The 15,552-nt window shown below is 37.4% G+C and overlaps 4 protein-coding genes across 4 annotated transcripts; all 4 read right to left on the minus strand.

The window, feature by feature from the left end:
- Positions 1-5,205: 5,205 nt before the first annotated feature.
- Positions 5,206-6,626, minus strand: LOC6498652 (odorant receptor 22a). The gene is made up of 4 exons (XM_001963210.3): positions 6,488-6,626; positions 5,792-6,430; positions 5,386-5,743; positions 5,206-5,330 (listed from the first exon to the last, which is right to left on the minus strand). Exons 1-4 carry the CDS (start codon positions 6,613-6,615, stop codon positions 5,262-5,264), a joined length of 1,194 nt encoding a protein of 397 aa, XP_001963246.1. The 5' UTR covers positions 6,616-6,626; the 3' UTR covers positions 5,206-5,261.
- Positions 6,627-7,883: 1,257 nt separating this feature from the next.
- Positions 7,884-9,431, minus strand: LOC6498651 (odorant receptor 22a). The gene is made up of 4 exons (XM_001963209.3): positions 9,301-9,431; positions 8,584-9,222; positions 8,166-8,523; positions 7,884-8,111 (listed from the first exon to the last, which is right to left on the minus strand). The coding sequence occupies exons 1-4, from the start codon at positions 9,426-9,428 to the stop codon at positions 8,043-8,045; spliced, it is 1,194 nt and encodes a 397-aa protein (XP_001963245.1). The 5' UTR covers positions 9,429-9,431; the 3' UTR covers positions 7,884-8,042.
- Positions 9,432-10,186: 755 nt separating this feature from the next.
- Positions 10,187-11,728, minus strand: LOC6498650 (odorant receptor 22a). The gene is made up of 4 exons (XM_001963208.4): positions 11,584-11,728; positions 10,879-11,517; positions 10,461-10,818; positions 10,187-10,406 (listed from the first exon to the last, which is right to left on the minus strand). Exons 1-4 carry the CDS (start codon positions 11,709-11,711, stop codon positions 10,338-10,340), a joined length of 1,194 nt encoding a protein of 397 aa, XP_001963244.2. The 5' UTR covers positions 11,712-11,728; the 3' UTR covers positions 10,187-10,337.
- A 1,935-nt stretch (positions 11,729-13,663) lies between these two features.
- On the minus strand, positions 13,664-15,043 carry LOC6498649 (odorant receptor 22a). Its single transcript, XM_001963207.2, has 4 exons — positions 14,916-15,043; positions 14,198-14,836; positions 13,788-14,145; positions 13,664-13,732 (listed from the first exon to the last, which is right to left on the minus strand). The coding sequence occupies exons 1-4, from the start codon at positions 15,041-15,043 to the stop codon at positions 13,664-13,666; spliced, it is 1,194 nt and encodes a 397-aa protein (XP_001963243.2).
- Positions 15,044-15,552: the final 509 nt, after the last annotated feature.

A 15,552-nucleotide genomic window follows, 5' to 3' on the forward strand; every position in this document is an offset into this window, starting at 1 on the left:
TGCAATTCACAAATTTCTGTATGTCCATGGGAAAAGAGCTATCAAGGACCAAAGGGATAGCAGTTATGCACTTTTGTTGGATTTGTTGTCCTGCCATGTTCATGTCCGACCCGTTTTCGTTCACTTGATTTATGTCCGATGCGTCTGGCGAGTGTTTCGGGACATCCAGATCCACTTCCACAAAAGCCCCGGGGATGCAGTTCGCTCTTGGCTTTAATTAAAAAACTAAAATAGATGAGTGGCTGAGTAATTTGTCTAGATTGAAGATCTCAAAAACAATTTGATTACTACTTGTAAGTGATAAAGTATGGAATATAAATACAGAAGAGAGTAAGCGGAAAAAATACCATAAAATAGATATTCATAATTAATAAAATGAAAGCTTATTCCAAAAATATCCTGTTTTCATTTTATAATCATTTATTTATAACCTCACAATAGAATAGCCGATGCGGAAGTGCATGATTTGTCTGACTTAAAATAGTTTAGTCAGACTTATAAATAAAATCGAGCAACCCAGTTGATGCCACATGGGGACATAAAGTAGCTCTATAAAAATAACTCACAGGATGCCTTCAATAAGACAAGAAGGGCCCTGGGGGAGGACATTGCAAGCTACACATGCCACACATACCACACACGCACACCATCTCGACTCCACCAACAAAGAAGCCAAGTCAGTCGGCCAAAAGGTTAAAGGAGGCAACTGAAGCTGAGGGCTTAAGAAAATAGCTCATACGCAGCGTGTGCCGCATGCCTCAAATGCCACAAATACTGCTTGAATAAAGGAGAGATTCCGCAAAGGACACAAGGCTCGAGAGTCGAGACTTCCTTTAGCAGCTGCCATGACTTGGCCATTTTTACTCTAGGCACTTGTTTACTTTCTCATCTATGTATTATACAATATTTATTGATTTTTTTAGGGTTTAGTATCTTAAACAAAAAAAATAATCTAGGAAGTAGATTCAGCTGGAAAAACTTCCATTCAAAATCAATATTTAGCTACTATGAGATGCATTTTTCTATTAAAAAATTTACAAAGGTTCAAAGCGTTTCTTTTTAATTATGGGTTAACATTTTAATAACAGGTACTGCAAATTTCTACACAAACAGGAAAAGCAAAAAAAGGTTCCCAGAATTTTATTATTTCTATGTACATAAAGGTATTTCAATTTAAACCCCCAACCCAACCGAAACATTTCTTTTAAATAACTTGAATATTTTAATCAGCCGATGCCAGTCATAAATATGTTCAGATGAAAGAATATTGTATTTTGAATATTTTAAGTATCTATTACCTAAAAAAATATTTAAAGGTTAAGGATCAAAGAAGAGACGGAATTTTTAAACAGAAGGCCAGAAACAGAAACCGCCTCCAGGCCACCGCCTTACACACTTGATTTGAATATGCACACCTGATGTCAGCTGCCTGGCCCCAGCTTATTGAGTTTACCAGGAGGTTTACCAGGGGGCTTGAGCTCAAGTCCTGAATTTGCTTCAATGAAATTGCACGGAATCTAGGCACTATACTATACTATAGTGATGATGTCGGTGTGGTTTTTCGGCTTCGCGGTACTTCAGCTCAAAATCCATCATCTTGCACCTCGATTGAAATCCAGGTTTGGATGGTTTGTAATGGGATTGTGTGGGGTACTGTGTCTGTGGCACGAAGTGTACTATACACACATCGTTCCTCTTGCAACTGGCTGAAACCACAAATTGCAATTAGCGTCAGCGTTTTCCCCCTTTTGGCCTCGACCCAGGCTGCTGGCCCAGAATTTGATTGATGATGAGTGCTAATTTGTGAGCTTTTTTGTGGCCAAGTCCTTGAAAGGGTTAGATAGACTAGAGAACTAGATTTGCATGTTGCGAAAATAAAATTTTTAACAAAATAAGTCAAATGATCGATTGCCCAACGGAATCATTAATGGGGGTTTTTAAACTCTTCAGAAGAGATAAAACCAGATAATTCATTTCTAAAAAGTACGCACCAAATTTAAATCAATAAAGAATACTTAGAAATCTTTTAAGGTATTTTGCTAAAGTATCGGATGTCATTTGGCAAAGATATAGCCAAGGCTGCGGCCCATAATGACCACACCATGGGTTTTCAATATTTTAAAGGAAAGCCCCCTTTACGAAACTTTACAAAAATCTACAAAATAATTTGTACCCAGATTTAGATGCAGATTTGTGGAGAATCTATCCAAAAGTCGTTCAAGGTATCTCGCTCAACAATCGGATGGAAATTGGTCCTCGCAATGGGTCATATTGTCCCATGTACTTTCCCCATTTTGAAGGGGATCCCCCAGAAAATGTGACGAAAAATCTGAAAAATATTTTGTTTCTAGGTTTTATTGCAGATCTATGGAGAATCGATCTACAAATCGTTTAAGGTATTCCACTCCAGAATCGGATGGAAATTGGCCAAGATATAGCCTTCGCAGGAGGTCATATTGCCCTCTCCATGCACTTTCCCCATTTTGAAGGTGATCCTCCAGAAAATGTGACGAAAAATCTGAAAAATATTTTGTTTCTAGGTTTTGATGCAGATCTGTGGAGAATCGATCTACAAATCGTTTAAGGTATTCCACTCCAGAATCGGATGGAAATTGGCCAAGATATAGCCTTCGCTGGGGGTCATATTGCCCTCCCCATGCACTTTCCCCATTTTGAAGAGGATCCCCGAGAAAATGTGACGAAAAATCTGCAAAATATTTTGCTTCTAAGTTTTGATGCAGACCTGTGGAGAATCGATCTACAAATCGTTTAAGGTATTCCACTCCAGAATCGGATGGAAATTGGCCAAGATATAGCCTTCGCAGGGGGTCACATTGTCCTCCCCATGCACTTTCCTCATTTTGAAGGGGATCCCCCAGAAAATGTGACGAAAAATCGGAAAAATATTTTGCTTCTAGGTTTTGATGCAGATCTGTGGAGAATCGATCTACAAATCGTTTAAGGTATTCCACTCCAGAATCGGATGGAAATTGGCCAAGATATAGCCTTCGCAGGGGGTCATATTGTCCTCCCCATTCACTTTCCCCATTTTGAAGGGGAAAGTCCAGAAAATTTGACAAAAAAATTTAAAAAATATTTTGTTTTAAGATTTCGATGCAATGATGGAAAATCAATCCACAAATCGTTGGAGGTATTCCGTTTATGAATCGGATGGAACTTGGCCAAGATATAGCCATCGCTGGGAGTCATATCGCCCTCCCACAAAAAATCAAAAATATAATTTGTACCCATATTGTGATGCAGATTGATGGAGAATCTATCCACAAACCGTTGAGTGTATTTCGTTGCATAGACTAAGATATAGCGTCTTTACAGAGTCATATTGTTGTACTTCATTTTAGGTGAAAAATTGTCAAAAAATTTTGAAACTCGCTTAATATATTCTATTAAAGAATTTCACATATATATTTTGCTTACTTTGAGCACAAAAATAATTCCTGAAAGAAAATGAAAGCAAACCCTGCAAATTTTTGTGGGTGGCTTTGTGGAAGGATTCAAAGGACCTTCCCAAGAGTGTTATTGCGTGACCATTTGCAGCTTGCGTGTGTGTGTGTGTATGTTCTGATGTCATAAAGCAACTGGTAAATTTCTGCTGCTGGACTAACTCCATCTCATTCACATATTCTCTCGCTATCTCTTTTTTTATTCCGCCATTGTATGGGTTTCTTGGTTATATTTTTTTTATTCGTCCTGCAAATTTTTCGCGTTTGTCCTTATTGTATTTTTTCCTCCATTTTTTATCTCTTTTTTTTTTGGCATTCTGCTACTTTTCTTTAGTTATTACGCAAATCCTTTTGTGGCCCCACCCCTTGACTGGGTCCTTTGCTGTGTTCCAACTCCAGCCCGCATCCGTTTCGAACAATAGCTGTGAAATAATCACTTGCCTGTTTGCACTTTATTAAGTGGACAGGATAGCGAAAAGGACAGCATGCTCCAGACGAAAGAGGAGGAGCGAACTGCAGTAAATTTACTGACCCAACTTTAAGTTAAGGCTTTATCGCTGAGCTTAATGATCCTGGTAGAGTAATGCGGAAAATGGGGTTCGTGCTTTTTCAACTTTCTAACCAACTTGGCCAGAGCTAAAATTATTATAGCTTAAATTAAGATAATTATAATGGTTAAGAGCTTTGAGATTTAACATTAATTTCAATCCACATTTTTGTAGCTTCGAATTTAAAAAATTATTTTTCATAAGACTCCTTAATAAGGAAATTAAAATTCACTCTCATATTTGTACATATTAATATACATAGTTTCCGATTTAAAATTCCACATTAATGAAGTTGACCAGCGGAATGTAATTAAAATTCAGGATTCAAGGACAATCGATAGGACGATTCTTAAATGCGTTTACTGATTGAAACAATACCAATAACGCCAATAATTCGCCGGAACCATTCTATTGTCTGATGTTTAAAAGTCCCCCAATTTTTCAACCACTATCATGGCAATTCGGTGACTTGGTCTGTCTTTTCCGTGTTAATCAGCGCCACCGCAATGACATCCAAACGAAAAATTATTGCAAGCAAACACATTATCTTTATTATTAATGAGATGCATGCCACGTATACGACAGAAGACACTGAAAAAAAAATATTCCAATAATCCTACCATAAGTATGTCTATGACTTCAATCCTCTCTCTCGAAACCACTAAGTTTTTACATCTTTTTATTACTCTTTCAGTGTATTATTATGTCTCGTACAGTCATCATTGTTGATTAAGTTGTTCAGCACTCCCCACTCGTGTTCAAAAAAAAAAAAACTCCATTGCCCTCGCTTTTTGAACAGCACATTGCATTCTCATTATATCCTTGCTTTTTGGGTGTTTCATTAATTGAAAGCATTTTTGCCAACGTTTTACGGACATTCCTGTACAACCAACAGCATGAAGAGTTGACCATAATAATATTGACTCTGTGCCATTGAGGACATAAACTCACGCACTCGTCCCACACAAAAATGGACACCTTCCAACCTCCAGCCATGAATATGGAAATTAAACGCGTCTGTAGGACTCAAACAACAAATGTGTGCGAAAATCTTTTGTCGCCTCTGTTAATTAATCGAAATATTTAAATGTACCTCTTAAATATGATGAATGCGAGTGGGTTTTAATGGGAAGCCAAGAAGTATGCCAATATTAAATTTATTGAATTAATTGAAAATACTTTTATTTCTTCTTATGCTTTTAGTAATTATAAGCTTCTTTTGAGAATAAACATGAGTACCGTGCAGATTTCATTGAAATTTTTCGGCCAAGTTCAATTGTTTCATAACTGTGACCACAGAAAACGCCAACTTGACCATCTATATGAACTAAAAATGTACTTAAATTTGATGATGAAATTGAGAAATAACTTACAGATAAATTTGTCTGCATACAAATGGGAAAAATGCCTCCAGCCGTGAGAACAATGGGTTGCTGCAAATTATGAAGAAAATAAACCAAAGTTGCCTTGTATCGGCGATCGGCAGCCATCCAATTCGATTGAAAAAGGGTGTCGGCAAGCTCTTGACAATCGTTCATAATAACATCGCACAAATAGCAGAATGGGAAGGTTTCCAGACAAACATCAAACATGAAGACGCAAGTGCTAAGTCCCGTCCAAAAGTTGGCGAAGAACATAACGTTAATCGCTGACAAGCCAAGGACAATGCCAATCAATAGAAATTGAACAAAAATACTTTTAGAGAAGACTGGACGCAGAGCGTTGACATAGCTGAGGGGAACTAATTAGAAGGGCTACAAAATAAAACCATTTACATACTCCAGGATGAGGCGATGGTCCCGAATACAATTGTTCAAGTCGATGAGATGCTCATCTTCACTTTTTTCTGGGTCCATGTGCAGTCGACTCAAGCGCTCCTTGAGAAAGGTGATGTGCAGTCGGGCTACAAAGAGATATGTCACGGGACACAGGTCGTCGCACAGAGCCTGAGTTATCACAGAACTCATAAGCACAAACTCCACCATGTTCGAAGAGAAGAAATTTTCATCGGTATCTAAAAGAGGATTATAAATTCGCCAAGCGTGACTTCCCTTCAGCAAATAACCAGTGAAGTTAAGCATCACATAGTGTGTATACAGGATAAAATACACTATGAAAAGCAAATTACTCAAGGCGACATATTGACGTAGCCTGGTCCTCTCATCACTTCTTTGACATTTCTCATCCATCTGATCCAGTAGCTTCTTTGCCACCTGGAATCTCGAATGGCCAAACATTGTAAAGATAGATCTGAAGGAGCATCCGTACATATTCACGCAAATCTCGACGGAGCTCAGGAACTCGCCCACCGTAAAGCTATTGAAATTGTGAATATACTCCAAAACCATAAAAATCGGCAGCAGTACTACCAACATAATTGTAGTAGTAGCCGACCACATTTTGTAGAGCAATGACCACCTTTGAATAGCAGAAAAAATATTTATTTTCGGAATCTATAATGTATGTAATAATCACCTTTTATTTAGGGGCTCTGTCCAGCCAACCAGCCACATTCCTCGATCCAAGTATACAAAGGCATCTCGCGAGCTTACTTTCTCCTCCAAGGACTTTTCCTTTATCCAGGGAAATACCTTACTCAACATTTTATCCGAAAATTCTATCTGAAATTAAATTTCATTTCCACAGAGAGTGTCTTTTATAGGGAAATGGATTGCGCCATCCTTTCGGCAAAGGTATTAATTAGGTTATGTGTATAATACATATAGTTACGAGAATTCTTTATTCTGCTTGAATAAAAAGTAAGGGCGACATTCCAATAAATACTAAAGGGGACAGTTGTCCTTTCGAACAAAAAGCACATGACCTTTGACATATAAAAGGCAAACTTAATAGTAGACGCGAAGAAATTGGATTCCATTGAAAAGTTTTATTGCAATTGATCAACAGAAAATAGGGTACAATATTTTTAATATATTCTGTAAAATATTCTTTAAATTTATTATAATTAAAAAGCTCCAGCAATCTTTTCCTATTTGAACATTTCAGACAAATTAAATTGATATTGACCACTGAAAAAGCCAGCTTTACCATCTTTAAATCAAAGAAATTATTATTATATACATTATATGTTAATACTAATTTAAATAGTTACCGATAAATTAGTCTGTGAACATATTGGAAAGATTCCTCCAGCTGTCAGTGTTATGAGTTGCTGAAGATTGTGAAGAAAATTAATTAAGGTTGTCTTGTATCGATGATCAGCAGGTATCCAATTTGATAGGAAAATACTGTCGGAAAGATCTTGGGAATCGGCTATGATCACATCGCACAAGTAGCTGAAGGGGAAAGTCTCTAGAAAAACAGCAAACATAAAGCAGCAAGTTCCCATCCCCGTCCAAAATGTTGAAAAGAACACAACGTTAATCGCAGACAAACCAAGAAGTACTTTTCGGGATTGATAAGAGGAAAATACATCCTCCAGGCATGTCGACCAATTAACATATAACCAGCACCATTCACGACTACAGAGAATGAAAACAATAACTGGTACATAGTAAAACAAAGGTTTCCCCAATCCACGTATCGACGCACTGCTATTTTATCCTCATATCTTTGACAACTTTCGTCCAGCTTTTCCAGAACCCTTTGGGCCTCCAGGAATTTGGGGTAGCCCAATATGATGAATGAACTCCGCAACCATCGACAAGGGCACCAGGACCATTATCGTGATAGTTGGAAAATAGTCCACATAATGTAGAACAATTTCCACCTATTATAAAGTAAAACAAAAAACATGTTGTTTTTGATTTCCTTTCAGCTACTACTGGTTAGGTCAACCTTTTGTCTTTGGGTTCTGTCCATCCATTACGTCCCGATACCAACTACAACTAAAAATAAAAAATGCAATGATTTTTTTTTTTTGCTCCTTTATTGAAAGCTGAACTTGAATAGTGATAATTGCATGCAATTTTCTAATTTATGTGCCTACATGTGTCACATACTTATGTGTATTTAAGTAACTTCGATTTTGATGATTTATTATTATTGTTGATTATTATTGACTCCTGTCCTACTGGAACTTCTCAGCCAGATTAAATTGTTTAATAACCGTGACGACAGAGAAAGCCAACTTGACCATCTTTAAATAAAAACAAATTTGGTATTGAACAAATATGTTTAAGAATAATATTACCGATAAATTAGTCTGCATGCAAATAGGGAAAACTCCCCCAGCTGTGAGAGCAATGGGTTGCTGCAGATTGTGAAGAAAATATATTAGAGTGGACTTGTAGCGACGATCGGCCGACATCCAATTGGATTGAAACAGACTGTCGGCCAGCTCTTGGCAATCATCTATGATTAGGTTGCACACGTAACAAAATGGAAAAGTCTCCAAACATACGTCGAACATAAACACTAAATTGATAATTCCCATCCAAAAGGTGGCGAAGAACTGGATATAGATCATCGACAGGCCAAGGACGATACCAATAAGTAAGAACTGTATGAAGATGGTCTTTGAGAAAACGGGTCGCAGAACGTTGAAATAGCTAAGGAAAGTTTTTAACGCTTCTTTACTAAAAATGTGTCAGTTAATCATAAGGACTTACTCCAAAATTAAGCGATGATCCTGAATACATTTGTTCAACTCCATGCAATGCTCTTCCTCGCTCTTGTCGGGATCGATTCGAAGTCTGGTGAGGCGCTCCTTGAGCAATGTGATGTGACAGCGACCCAACAGGATGTAGGTTAGGGCACTCACATCCGTGCATTGTTCCATGAGAACGACGGAACCCATCAGAAACCATTCCACGAAATTAGTAAAGAAAAAGTGTTTGTCGGTATTAATAAACGGAAGGTACATTCTCCAGGCATGACGACCCATTATCATGAAGCCCGCGCCGTTGACGACCACGAAAAAGGAAAAAAGGATCTGATAAATCATAAAACATAAGTTACCCCAAGCCACATATCGACGGACTCCCACTTTTTCCTCATCTCTTTGGCAACTTTTGTCAAGTTTGTCTAGGATCTTTTTGGCCTCCTTGAACTTTGTGAAGCCCATTATTATGAAGGCTGATTTGAAGGAGCATCCATACATATTCACACTAATCTCAAGCGAACTGAGAAATTCGCCAGCCGAAAAGTTTCTAAAGTTTTGAACGTACTCAGTCACCATCGACATGGGCAGGAGGATAAGGAAAATCAATGATGTGAACATGGTCCACATATAGTAGAAATTTTTCCATCTTGAAAAAAGGGATTTAAAGGGATTTGGGTTTTAGGATTTTTGGGACTTATAATAGTTATTTTAAAGAACAAATCACCTCTTTTCGTTTGCCTCTGTCCATCCAAGACCCCACATTGCTCGATTCAAATAAATAAAGGCATCCCGCGACTGCACTGTCTCTTCCAGGGACTTTTCCTTCACTCTCGGGAACAACTTGCTCAGCATTTTGACGACTTTTTTGTTATAAAGTAGAGGTCACCGGAAATGGTCTTTTATAGGGAACTGATTTGTTGTGGCAATTTTTATGACTTGCACATTTTGTTGGGATATGAAAAAAAGGTATAAATTATAGTGCAATGGCTGCCTCTCAAAAAAACTTAAAACAAAACTGCTTCACTTCGGGTCGGAGGGCGTATCACATTTCAAAGACGTCGAAAACTTCCAGATAGTCGAATAATTTATTCCCAACAAAAAGAGGATTAGCTTTGAATTATTGGAACAACAAAACTTTTATTCGCAGAGGTTTTACTGATAAAAATTATATAAATGAATCTACAAAAAGGGACAAAAAGGTTTCAATAGTTTGTAGGTTCATGTAGTTTCTAATTCCCTTTCATGTACTATGGGTTAAGTAAACCTTTTGTCGTTGGGGTCTGTCCATCCGACCACCCACATCACTCGATCCAAATATATAAGGGCATCCCGCGACTGCGCCTGGTATTCCAGCGTCTTTTCCTTTATCAGGGGATATAGATTGCTCAACATTTCCTTTGAAGTATATACTACAAATACATTTTCCTTCCCCGGTGAGTTTCTTTTATAGAAAAATTCCGATTGCCATTTTCTTTACTGTTTGTCGCGGGTATTTATTAAGTTACGCGAACAATATACTTACGAGAATTATTAATAGCGTCTGAATAAAAGAAAGGGTTACGTCCCGATACCAACTACAACTAAAAATAAAAAAGGAATGATTTTTTTTCTTTGCTCCTTTATTGAAAGCTGAACTTGAATAGTGATATTTGCATGCAATTTTCTAATTTATGTGCCTACATGTGTCACATACGTATGTGTATTTTAGTAACTTCGATTTTGATGATTTATTATTATGGTTGATTATTATTGACTCCTGTCCTACTGGAACTTCTCAGCCAGATTAAATTGTTTAATAACCGTGACGACAGAGAAAGCCAACTTGACCATCTTTAAATAAAAAAAAATTTGGTATTGAACAAATGTGTTTAAGAATAATATTACCGATAAATTAGTCTGCATGCAAATAGGGAAAACTCCCCCAGCTGTGAGAGCAATGGGTTGCTGCAGATTGTGAAGAAAATATATTAGAGTGGACTTGTAGCGACGATCGGCCGACATCCAATTGGATTGAAACAGACTGTCGGCCAGCTCTTGGCAATCATCTATGATTAGGTTGCACACGTAACAAAATGGAAAAGTCTCCAAACATACGTCGAACATAAACACTAAATTGATAATTCCCATCCAAAAGGTGGCGAAGAACTGGATATAGATCATCGACAGGCCAAGGACGATACCAATAAGTAAGAACTGTATGAAGATGGTCTTTGAGAAAACGGGTCGCAGAACGTTGAAATAGCTAAGGTAAGTTTTAAATGCTTCTTTACTATAAATATGTCAGTTAACCACAAGGACTTACTCCAAAATTAAGCGATGATCCTGAATACATTTGTTTAACTCCATGCAATGCTCCTCCTCGCTCTTGTCGGGATCAATTCGAAGTCTGGTGAGGCGATCCTTGAGCAATATGATATGACAGCGACCCAACAGAATGTAGGTTAGGGCACAGACATCCGTGCATTGTTCCATGAGAACCACGAAATTCATTAGGATAAACTCCAAGAGATTGGTCATGTAAAAGTTATTATTGGGATTAATAAACGGGACGTACATCCTCCAGGCATGACTACCCATTAGCATGTAGCCCCCGCAGTTGGTGACCACGAAAAAGGAATATAAGACCTGAAAGATCATAAAAACTAGGTTACCCCAAGCCACATATCGACGCACTATCACTTTTTCCGCATTTTCTTGGCAACTTTCGTCCAGTTTGTCAAGAATTTTTCTGGCCTCCTGGAATTTTCGGTAGCCCATGATTGTGGCAACGCATTTGACGGAGCATCCATAAATATTCACACTAATCTCTAGGGAACTCAGGAATTCGCCTGCTGAAAAGCTCCTGAATCTTTGAACGTACTCTGCCACCATTGACAGAGGCACCAGGATAATTATCATGAGTGTTGTTAACATGAACCACATTCGATACAAAACCGTCCATCTTTAAATCAAATGATTTATAGTATATGAAATTTTTAAAATCTGGGTATTTTAGGCAAACTCTAACCTTTTTTCGTGGGGCTCTGTCCATCCAACTACCCACATTCCTCGATTCAAATAAATGAAGGCATCCCGCGACTGCACCGGCTCCTCCAGCGACTTTTCCTTTGCGCTCGGAAACAACTTGCTCAACATTTCAACGACTTTATTTTAATGAAGAAGAAGTCACCGGAAAGCGTCTTTTATAGGAGACAACTGGATATTGGACGTTTGTTTTGGCAATTTTTATGACTTGCACATTTTTTTGCGTAGGCGAAAAAGTGCACCATAAGTAAAGCGACAGCTGCGTTTTAAATAAAATACAAAAAAACAAGAAAGGAAAGCTAACTTCGGGCGGAGCCGAAGTTGATATACCCTTGCAGTTCAGTCGCAGTCCGCTAGGTGGCGCCACGCATCTTATATTATTACATTTATGGAAGATCGTATATAGTCGGGCGATCCTTATGAAATTTGGCAAATCAGATTATTTTGTCCAGAATAGAATCTGTACCAAGTCCCATCTTTCTAACTTAAAAAACACCAAAGTTATGCCAATTCCGATCGTTGTATGACAGCTATAGGATATAGTTGGCCGATCCTTATGAAATTTTGTACATAAGATATGTTGGTCAAATATAACATGTGTGGAAAGTCCCAACCCTCTATCTTAAAAAACAACGAAGTTATGGCATTTCCGATCAATCAGTTATATGGCAGCTATAGGATATAGTCGACCGATCCCGGCCGTTCCGACTTATGTACTACCTGCAAGAAAAAGAAGGATGTGTGCAAAGTTTCAACTCGATAGCTCTAAAACTGAGAGACTAGTTTGCGTAGAAACCGACAGACAGACGGACAGACGGACAGACGGACATGCTTATATCGACTCAGGAGGTGATCCTGATCATGAATATATATACTTTATAGGGTCGGAGATGTCTCCTTCACTGCGTTGCACACTTTTGACCAAAATTATAATACCCTCTGCAAGGGTATAAATATATACTATTAAGGTCAAAGGGCATAACAGCAAAAGAACTTTACGGTTCGAAATAAAATAACAAGCATTCGTAATTAATTCTTCGTGACCATTGATTTATTTTTGATTGAAAATACAGCTACCTCTACTAGTGCTTTTTTATTTTTTTTAATAGGTTGACACCGAAAACACCTGTTCTACTTGAACTTTCAGCAAAATTTAATTGTTTTATGAATGTGACGACAGAGAAGGCAAGCTTGACCATCTTAAAGAAACAAAAAGATAATTGTTATAAGCCATTACGGAACTTGGATTTTATAAAAATATTACTGATAAATTGGTCTCCATGCCTACTGGAAAGACCCCTCCAGCTGTCAATGTTATGGGTTGCTGAAGATTGTGAAAAAAAATAAATTATTGTTGACTTGTATCGACGATCAGCAGACATGCAATTCGAATGGAAAAGGCTGTTGAAAAGCTCTATAGAATCGTCTATGAAGACATGGCATAAGTGACAGAAGAAGAAGGTCTCCAGAGAAACTCCAAGTATAAAGCAGCAAATGCCAAGCGTTGTCAGAAACGTTGAGAAAAAGAAAATTTTAATCATTGATAAACCAAGAACGATTCCGATTATAAGAAATTGAACAAAAATAGACCAAGAAAAATAGTTCCTAAATTATCCTTACTTCCAATCCTTAGGCGTTGCCCATCCGAGAAACCTCGTCACACGATCCAAGTAGACGAATGCATCGCGGGACTGTACACATTCTGTCAAGGACTTTGCCTTTGTCCTTGGAAAAAGTTGCTTAACAATTCAGCAACGCGAAAAACCGAATATAGTTAATGCTTCGCCAGATATTAATGTGTCCCAAACCGAGGTCTTTGCTTTACTAAAGGACTACGCTTTCTGTTTTTATAAACAAGTCTTTGCAAAGGAAAAGCCGTTGGCTTATATAGTGTATAAACTGATTTAATATTGAATATGCGGTTTTTGTGGTTTAAAAGGAACCACTAATAGGTTTGGACAGACTTACATAGCTAAACTGATGAACCTCAAGCCATTATTCATAAAAACTGTTTTATTTATTATTTTATCCTTATTTGACTTTTTATTCAAATAATCCACATTTTACTGAAATTTTTCAGCAATATTGAATTGTCTTATTAATGTGACAACCGAAAATGTTAATTTCACCATCTAAAAAGTAAATCTATTATTTAAAAAAGTGCTGAGCAATTTAAGTATTACTTACTGACAAATTCGTTTGCATGCAAATTTGAAAAACCCCTCCAGCCATGAGAATTATTGGTTGCTGAAGGTTGTGAAGAAAGTATACCAAAGTTGACTTATATGAACGACTGGCTGATATCCAGTTGGATTGGAAAAGGCATTCCGAAAGCTCCTGGCAATCATCCATGATAACGTTACACAAATAGCAAAAGGGAAACGTTTCCAAGCAGACATCGAACATGAAGATGAGGGTGCCGAGACCGGTCCAGAATGTTGAAAAGAATACCACATTGATAGTTGATAGACCCAAAACGATTCCAATCAGAAGGAATTGCACGAAAATAGTTCCGGAAAATGCAGGACGAAGTGCATTGACATACCTAGAATTGAGTTTTAATCGTTAATTAATTGGTTATCTTTATAATGTCTTACTCCAATATCAATCGATGATCCTGAATGCATTGAGTTAATTCCCTGCTGTGTTCATCCTCACTCTTACTGAAGTCCAAACGCAGTGCCCTCAATCTATCCTTGAGCAGAGTTATATGGCATCGAGCCATTGACATATACGCCAGAGGACAGACATCGGTGCACTGTTGCATGAGGACTATGGAACTCATAAGGGTTAGCTCCACACAACTGAACAGATAGAAATGATTATCCGTATCAAGCATGGGAATAAACATTCTCCAGGTGTGTCGTCCCTTCAGGAAAAATGCTGTGAAGCTGATGACAACATAGCTGGAGAATAAAATATTGTACAACACGTAGCACAGATTGGACAAAGCCACATATCGATGCACCCTGGCTCTCTCCTCGTCCTTGACGCAGCTCTTGTCCAGGAGATCCAACAGCCTCTTGGCCACCTGGAACTTCCGATGTCCCATCATCGTATACCCACACTTCAACGAGCATCCGTACATGTTCACACAAATCTCCAGGGAACCTAGGAACTCTCCCGCCGAAAAGCTCTTGAATCGGTGGACATATTCCACAACAATTGATATCGGCAAAAGAATTAAGACCAATATAGTCGTAAAAATAGTCCACATGTTATAGGCTGAACTCCATCTATGTATGTTACATATTTAATATATTTAAATGAATGTATAAAAAAATTAATTCGGTTTTTTCTATATAAATGAAATACCTTTTTTCAACTGGTTCTGTCCAGCCAAAATAATAAATAACCCGATCTAAATAAATAAAAGCGTCCCGGGATTGCACTTTCTCCGACAAAGGCTTTGCTTTTATGAGCGGAAATAACTTGCTCAGCATTTTTATTATAAATATAAAACTATTTGAAGTAGTCTTTCCTTTTATATAGAACGGGAATTGTGACTAGTTTCTTTTAAAGATAGGGGTATATAAGACTTTTCTAAATTTGTTGTACATTAAAAAAGGAGTATTTCTGATTGGAGCTCTAAATCTGGTTAGCCCATCCAGCAAATTATTTATTATAATAAGCAATTAAAAATTAAAAACTTTCTTTTCAAATTTTAATAAGTATTATTTGTTCGAACCCTTTATGTCTAAATTCATTCCAATCATAGCATTTACAAATCGTGTATCAATTATTGAATTATTAACTTTGGGAATGAATTTCTGTCGTAAATGTCACCTTTCAATAAACCCCTCATTATTAAGAAAATTATGTTCTATAGTTTAAAGGGGTTAGATTATAAGAGGTTAGACCACATTGTCCAGATGAATAAAAATCCTTGAAAAAATAATATATTTTTTTTACATATAATATTACATAGTAAATTAAAAAATTTTTAGTGCTA

Source organism: Drosophila ananassae, chromosome 3R, assembly GCF_017639315.1.
Source record: "Drosophila ananassae strain 14024-0371.13 chromosome 3R, ASM1763931v2, whole genome shotgun sequence".
Classification (NCBI taxonomy): Eukaryota; Metazoa; Arthropoda; class Insecta; order Diptera; family Drosophilidae; genus Drosophila; species Drosophila ananassae.

Excerpts from the sequence above, each read along its gene's own strand:
- LOC6498651 (XM_001963209.3), bottom strand. The coding sequence starts at position 9,428 with ATGCTGAGCAAGTTGTTCCCGAGAGTGAAGGAAAAGTCCCTGGAAGAG. Across the intron at positions 8,524-8,583 it reads GATCATCGCTTAATTTTGGA|CTATTTCAACGTTCTGCGAC; the intron begins GTAAGTCCTTAT and ends AACTTTCCTTAG. Across the intron at positions 8,112-8,165 it reads GCATGCAGACTAATTTATCG|ATGGTCAAGTTGGCTTTCTC; the intron begins GTAATATTATTC and ends TTTTATTTAAAG.
- LOC6498649 (XM_001963207.2), bottom strand. The coding sequence starts at position 15,043 with ATGCTGAGCAAGTTATTTCCGCTCATAAAAGCAAAGCCTTTGTCGGAG. Across the intron at positions 14,837-14,915 it reads ACAGAACCAGTTGAAAAAAG|ATGGAGTTCAGCCTATAACA; the intron begins GTATTTCATTTA and ends TAACATACATAG. Across the intron at positions 13,733-13,787 it reads GCATGCAAACGAATTTGTCA|ATGGTGAAATTAACATTTTC; the intron begins GTAAGTAATACT and ends TTTACTTTTTAG.
- LOC6498652 (XM_001963210.3), bottom strand. The coding sequence starts at position 6,615 with ATGTTGAGTAAGGTATTTCCCTGGATAAAGGAAAAGTCCTTGGAGGAG. Across the intron at positions 6,431-6,487 it reads ACAGAGCCCCTAAATAAAAG|GTGGTCATTGCTCTACAAAA; the intron begins GTGATTATTACA and ends TGCTATTCAAAG. Across the intron at positions 5,331-5,385 it reads GTATGCAGACAAATTTATCT|ATGGTCAAGTTGGCGTTTTC; the intron begins GTAAGTTATTTC and ends TAGTTCATATAG.
- LOC6498650 (XM_001963208.4), bottom strand. The coding sequence starts at position 11,711 with ATGTTGAGCAAGTTGTTTCCGAGCGCAAAGGAAAAGTCGCTGGAGGAG. Across the intron at positions 11,518-11,583 it reads ACAGAGCCCCACGAAAAAAG|ATGGACGGTTTTGTATCGAA; the intron begins GTTAGAGTTTGC and ends TTTGATTTAAAG. Across the intron at positions 10,819-10,878 it reads GATCATCGCTTAATTTTGGA|CTATTTCAACGTTCTGCGAC; the intron begins GTAAGTCCTTGT and ends AACTTACCTTAG.